Source organism: Ostrinia nubilalis, chromosome 26 (genome assembly GCF_963855985.1).
Source record: "Ostrinia nubilalis chromosome 26, ilOstNubi1.1, whole genome shotgun sequence".
In the NCBI taxonomy this organism is placed as follows: domain Eukaryota; kingdom Metazoa; phylum Arthropoda; class Insecta; order Lepidoptera; family Crambidae; genus Ostrinia; species Ostrinia nubilalis.
In genome coordinates this window covers 293,000-300,198 of record NC_087113.1, presented here as the reverse complement: position 1 = coordinate 300,198, position 7,199 = coordinate 293,000, and the positions used below count along the sequence as shown (strand labels likewise).

Sequence of the window (7,199 nt, the reverse complement as noted above, 5' to 3'; positions counted from 1 at the left end):
CCTCTTAACAGCGATAAGTACACCACCACCATGTGACTTACTATAAGTATTCAAAAACTCAAGAGGGCGGTCTCTGCGATAAACAACATATCTCTGATCGAAAAACTCAGAAGATGACACAGAATTATCAAGCCAAGTCTCACACAAACACAAAACATCGTAATTACCAGTCACAATTGAGTTACAAATATCGGTGCATTTACTTTTCATACCCCTTATATTTTGATAATATATTGACAACGTATCCATTAACAATACAGGCTATAGAACATAATATGTTACAACTAGAGACAACAAATGCCGACATCAGTGCAACGTGTCCAGCACTTGCCGATTCTTCACAAATATGAATGGCGACGTCTCATTCTTGCGTGCAAATATGCGGCCATTTCGTACCCAAACAAACCTATACGATAACTCCTTGCACTTAGCTCTAGTTGCAGCATGCAAGGCCTTGTTGGCAGGTGAGAGATGCTCGGAGACGTAGACAGGACAGCTGTCACCAGCAATGCCAAGCAGCGACGAGCTCAGCCTGTTCTTCGGATGGGACCTGTTGTACCGTGTGACCGCCGAGTAGAATTCATCGCGAGAGCGCGAGCCTTTCAGCTTGACAATGATCGAGCGGGGGCGCTTGTTGTCTTTGTTGATGCTGGCCACACGAGTGCATTTCAACACATCAATGTCATTTAGCTTGTGAGAAACCACTTCCGCAATCTTATTCACAATCGCCAATACATTCTCAGATCGGTGGTACGGCACACCATGAATCTCCAAGTTTGCTTCTCTCGCCTGCTGCTCCATATTATTAAGTCGCTCAGATAGGTCCTCGACAGTTGCACGCAGGGTGCTGCACTCTGACTGTAGGTTTTTATAGTCGTTCATTATTTTGCTAGTCGTCTTTACGATGTCGTCGTATTGATTGCTCACATATTGAACTGAGTTCTGCAATTCGTTGAGTTTCTCACTAATTGGGGCCAATTCGGCGCGGACGGCTGCCCTTACCTCCAGTTTAATCATCTTGAGAAATTCACTGTCTTTTGGATCTGTTATAGTACTCGATGCACTGGTTTTGCGACGCAAAGTTACATTTTCATATACTCCAGCATCATCCTCAGGTGATGAGACAGTTTCAAGTGCGATGTTATGAGGCATATTATCCTTACGCACTGGGGTATCTGTATTGTCACCCTTGGGGCGTTTGTTGACACATGCCGGACAGTTCCACTCTCTCTTGATTCCCTTATTAGAGGCGCCGTAGAAGCTGTAGAACCGTTGCTCCGAAACGTTGGCACAAGTGAGGTCATAAATGCCATTGCATACAATGCATTTCAAATATTGCCTGTTTTTTATTGCATTAAAACATCCAGCGCAGTTTAACTTCGAACTCATTTTTTTTTTTTATGTCCTTTGCTACTGTGTATAAAATGTCCGATTCGCTCCCGCGTATAAGGCCCGCGCGGCTACCCGATGCAGATGACTCAGCGTCAGCCGGCCGACACACAGACCGCAGCGAGCACGATGAGTAATCAAAACAGGTTCGCTGGTACAAATTATTTAAAATGTTTCGTCTTATAACTTAGGAACCGATACACTTTTCACAAAACTGTTTTCACCAACGTAAAGCCCAGATCGGTATCTACACAACAGTATATAGTTTGCGCACAAATGTGATGATTTTACACCGTTAACAGTTCAATAAATACAGAGCGAGTTGTAACGTGTCCGCTTGCAATAAGCGCCGCGCGCGAACCCATATTTTCTAAATGCATAATGGTTTCATAGACATAATAATAACTTTCTCTAATTTTCAATACCATAATTTAAATAATCATAAATGTAAAAAACATAATTTTTATATTCCTAAAGTTTGTTTTTAATAAAATACGATAAACATAATGTAATTATTTATAACATTTAAAGTCATTAATATTGTCTATAAGAGCAACCAACATTGAACATTAAATAATTATGTATTTGTGATGTTGCGAACAATCCTCCTTCCACCTTTATACTCTTTCGGCCTATAGATTTGTAAAAACTAAATTCTCTGTGTCATTGTCATTTTTGTTATTAATTTTTGACCTGTCTCTTAGAAAACTTAAGCTCATGAAAATACATTCTGTTTGATCTCGAATCCCTCTTATCTTTTATAACGCACATATTATGCAGTCCACATTTCTTTTACAACTTTGCTTGCCTGGTCTAGAATTATGTAGATCCCGACTGGCCGTGGTCTCTTCCACGTGGTACTAGTCTGCCCTATACTAGAGTGTAATTTAAAAGCCGGAGGCGCGGAGGGAGTGCGGTCCTCGCTCGCTGTAACATATATCCGGCAGCCGTGCGAGCTGGAGCGGCTGAGGCCGGTCGCCGAAGGCGACCAGCAAGCCGAAGCTGCGGAAGCGAGCATGGCATGCCGGGTATATGTTACGCCAGAGCGGAAGGACCGCACTTCCCGCAGCGCCGGAGATAAGGCAATCCTAATGCTTGCTTGCATGCTTGCATGCTTGCTTGCTTGCTTGCTTGCATGCTTGCTTGCTGCTTGCTTGCTGCTTGCTTGCATGCTTGCGTGCTTGCTGCTTGATTGCATGCTTGTTGCTTGCTTGCATGCTTGCTTGCTTGCATGCTTGCTGCTTGCTTGCAGGCTTGCTTGTTTGCATCCTTGCTTGCATGCATGCTTACATGCTTCCTTGCAGCTTGCTTGCATGCTTGCTGTTTGATTGCATGCTTGCTTGTCTATTTATATTTGTTACTTATATTTTATATGTATAACATTTTTATATTTCATATTTGTTGAAATTATGGTATTTTGTATATTATGAAAGGTAATATTTATGGCATTGGTTTAGATGCCAATAAATGTTATGCCTAGAAATCGTTATTAAAAAAACAAGAATCCAAAAAACAATATATACTAAAATATTATTATAATAAAAGTGGTTATGGCAAAAAATATATGCCTTATGATTTAATCTGTATGAACGTTATGCGAAATGATGAGTATGCCAAAAAACTTTATGCACTCTTAAATTATGACAATATTTTTTATGCAACCGAATATGGACCCCATTTAGGTCGGGACTTTCTGCAGAGTGCAGGCACCAGTTATTTAGCCTCCATGCACTACGCTCACTAACAGTAACATATTAATGTTATTAATTTATTACATGAGGACAACAAACAAAATCGATATAGGTAGGTAGGTATACTCTATTCTACCCAGTGACCCAGTGAGTGCATTGGGTCGGGGCCTCCCGCAGAGTGTCGGCACTAGCTTTTAGCATCATGCACTCCGCCTCACTCACAGTGACATATTCGATCTTCATTTCCCTCCACCTCTATGCCATAGACGCCCTCCAGACGTGTTAATTGCGTGTGTAAAAGACTCTTTACCCTTAAACATCAATCAAGATCAAGGCGCAAAAAAACTGTACAATTTTTTATTTTTTTTATTAAAGAGATAGGGTAAGTGCGCTAGTTTTCGTCCAATTATCGGAGTTGCCTACTTTGTGATGCGAAATGAATATCTTAAAATACCCTTACTCATATGTATCATATGTCATTTTAGTCCTTATATAGTCTACTTTACGTTAATATTATATGACAATAAGTAAATACCACGGGTTTTTTTATAAAAAATATTTTGTGCAAAAGAGGCGATTTCACTAGTTTTCGTCCAAAAAAATCAGTTTTCGTCCTAGTGGACGCTGGTTTTCGACCACTGTGTAGAAAAAAGGGTGCAGTTGAATTATTAACTTAAAACCAATTCTACAATACAGTAACTATGGATTGTGGTATATCATTTGAAAGGTAATTTTGTTAGCTTTCAAATGATATCAAAAAGATTTAAATAAGTTTCTTACCTAAATTTAGGAAAATATTGCAATAGGTCGAAGGACAAATGGATGAAAACTAATCTACAGGAATAGCTAATTTTGGTTTTCGTCCACCCCAGTGCTTGCTCATGACGTCATGGACGAAAACACAACAACGTTTAAAGCTGTTTTTTGTTTTCGTCCACATCTTTTTAACGGTTTTTATGGGTTTATCACTGTTAAAAAGTGGACGTAAACTAAAATGTTTAATGTAATAGCAATAAAGATCATATTGGAAGAAAAAACATTGTATTTTTGTAGGTCCATTGAAGTAAAATGATTATTAAAAATATTAACTAGGTGTCAGGGTTTCCGTCCACGTGGACGAAAACCAAAATCTTGCAAAATTGTTATGCTAGTATTAGTCCACTTAATTATCTAAGATTTCTATACAAAAACTTTAATAAACCTTTAAAATAGTGTTTATTATGCTAAAATTAGACATACGTGCCAAAAACATTACGTAAAGTAGCTAAAACAGTAATTAAACATACCATGAAAGTTCCCTACCGGCACGTTTTTTTTCTAACTTAACGTCGTTTTCCATTTACCTGTGTGCAGCAGCAACTTCCGTAGATTTTTTTGGAGTTATTACTTGTCAAATTACATTTGCAACGGGGCGTCTTAGCTAGCTCAGTCTGACACCCCGCTGTTTAGTACTAAGTCCCAGTTCGCCTTCTGCGATGAGGGATGTGTACCTATCTAGGATGCCTACAGGGATATTGACCAAGGAAACGCACAATCAATAACACAATGGCACTTATAATTCAAGTTCCACAATAGTTTACTTATTCTAGTTTCACTGACTCTAAATTACTATTATTTAATAATGAGCAAGTTTACAAGTACTTTACAAGTTATATCACAATTTGCTAATTACAACGAGAGGAATGACGACGCGCCCGGTCCGCGTCCCGAAACTAGTTAACGTATCCGCGAGAGGGGCGGCGCCCTGTGCGAGGTTTAGCGAGTGTTAGTTTGGATACTTATAACTAGGGGGGTAGGATGTGGTCCAATTAGCTCGAGCCAGGGACCGAAGCCTCAATAGTGAGCGCGACCACAGGGGAAAGGCGTTGGACCTACGGGGCGAGGGGGTGCGAAGTTCAGGAAGGGTGGCAGCAGGATTGCTACTGCGGGTTCGGGATGAGTATCACATGCACTACTCGGTAAGGACGAGGATAGGCAGCTATCAACGATAGAACGTTTCAACAGCAACACGAAGCTTTATGGCTCCGCGGAGGTAAACGAGGTATCGAGTCAAGCCAAGTTAGTGGGAACAGTGAGGGCAGCTATTCGCTAGGGACTCTTGCGCAATTAACCGTAGACGCGCGCGCGATCGTCTGGCTGTTGCGATGGCTCCCGAGCGAATGCTAGGCGCCCGCGGTCGCCGCCGTCTCTTATATTAGCTCGGTCCGTGCGGCGTGCGGCCGCGCAGCCGTAGGGTTGTCAAAATCTCCGCGCTCGGTGCTAGGGCTGTCGATGCGTCGCGGGGCGCGTCACATCCTCCCTTGTTTTGGAGATTTTTACCTGGAAAAATCACAAGTCTGGTACATAAAGGTTCTACGAGAACAACTATAATTCATGTTAATAATAAGTTATTTTTGGGTAACTTCATAGCGAGTAAAAATTAAGATATAAACCATGACTGAACTTGTATTTAATCGTTAGCCCAATAATAACTCTTCATTTAAAACATGACAGTACATTTATTTACTTATAACAATATTAGCTAACTTGGTCTTGAAACAATGTTATTAAGGTACCCTTAATTTTTTTTTGCTTACAATGAACTAATTAAGCGCTAATTTTAGCTAACTCAGTTTTGAAACAATATTATTAAGATACCTTTATTTTTTTTTTTGCTTACAATGAACTAATTAACCGCTAATTTTAGTTAACTTAGTTTTGAAACAATGTTATTAAAATACCTTTAATTTTTTTGCTTACAATGAACTAATTAAACGCTAATTTTAGTTAACTTAGTTTTGAAACAATGTTATTAAGATACCTTTGATCTTTTGTTTACAATTAACCAATGAACTAATTAAACGAGTTGTTTACTTTGTTATTACGAGTATTCAATTATTACTTGAAATATTTATTTAATACAAAAATAGTATGCATGGCACTTGTTATTATTATTTCTAGTTTACTAGTTTAATTATTTAAATTAGCATATTCAGAATAGGCATCTGATTAATGTTAATAATTTCTACAATTATTAATAGTTATACAAGACAATGGCAGTTAAGGGGTTAAGTTTTAGTTACAATAAACAATATTTCCTAATGTAAATGGAATGCAGCTTGGCGCGGCGCGCAAACATTAGGCAGGTAAAATCTAGTTATGAATCATCTAGCGAGCGAGTGCCGGCCGTGGCGAATAGAAAAAATGCGTCTCACTGATAATATGCAAATGAGCTCGCTCGGTGAATCGTTCTTACAATGTTTGTTTACTACGAGTATTTAAAAGTTATCGAGAAACTGGTAGTACTATTGACGCGTAGCAAACCGGTTTGTTATTTATGTGATTTTAGGTTGCGAGTTACGAGTAAATAACAATGCGATTTGCGTCAATAGTTATTTAACGAGATTAAATAGAACAATTGAACGATTTAAATTATACAGGGTTATTATCTAATGATAATTAATACTTATAGGTTATTGGTATGTGATATTTAGCGAGATTAAATTGAAGAACTGAATGATCTAGATCATACAGGGTTACTATGTAATGTTAATTAATACTTATGGGTTATTGATATGTGGTATTTAGCGAGATTAAATTCAAGAACTGAATGATCTAGATCATACAGGGTTACTATGTAATGTTAATTAATACTTATAGGTTATTGGTATATGATATTTAACGAGATTTAATTCAAGAACTGAATGATCTAGATTATACAGGGTTACTATGTAATGTTAATTAATACTTTTACATTATTGACTTGTTTTTAATATTGATGAATTTACTTTAACGAGAACTGACTAGACAATTACTAAGTACTTTGTATCTATCTATTAGAAACCTAACTTAGGTATAAAGTTAAGCTACGAGTAATTAACGTTACTGGCCTTGTTCAGCTGGTTCTGGATTTGGCCGCGCCTCTTCTTTCTCCCCGGCCGCCTCCTGGTCTGGTCCTCGGCTCGGGTCGGCTCCTCTCCAGGGCCGGACTCGCGCCAGTCCAGGTCTTGTGGGTGGTCGACGGTGTCGACATCGAGGATTTCGGTCCAGTCAGTGGACCGGTTTGATGATTTGGGTAGTGGTCTACTCGGGTTTGTAGACACTACGCTCCAGGTTTTGCGTGCGTTGTTGACTTGACAG

The 7,199-nt window shown here is 39.1% G+C and overlaps 1 protein-coding gene across 1 annotated transcript; it reads right to left on the bottom strand.

Annotated features, from left to right (window-relative positions):
- Positions 1-306: 306 nt before the first annotated feature.
- LOC135084388 (uncharacterized) lies at positions 307-1,152 on the bottom strand. Its single transcript, XM_063979163.1, has one exon. It carries the CDS (start codon positions 1,150-1,152, stop codon positions 307-309), a length of 846 nt encoding a protein of 281 aa, XP_063835233.1.
- Positions 1,153-7,199: the final 6,047 nt, after the last annotated feature.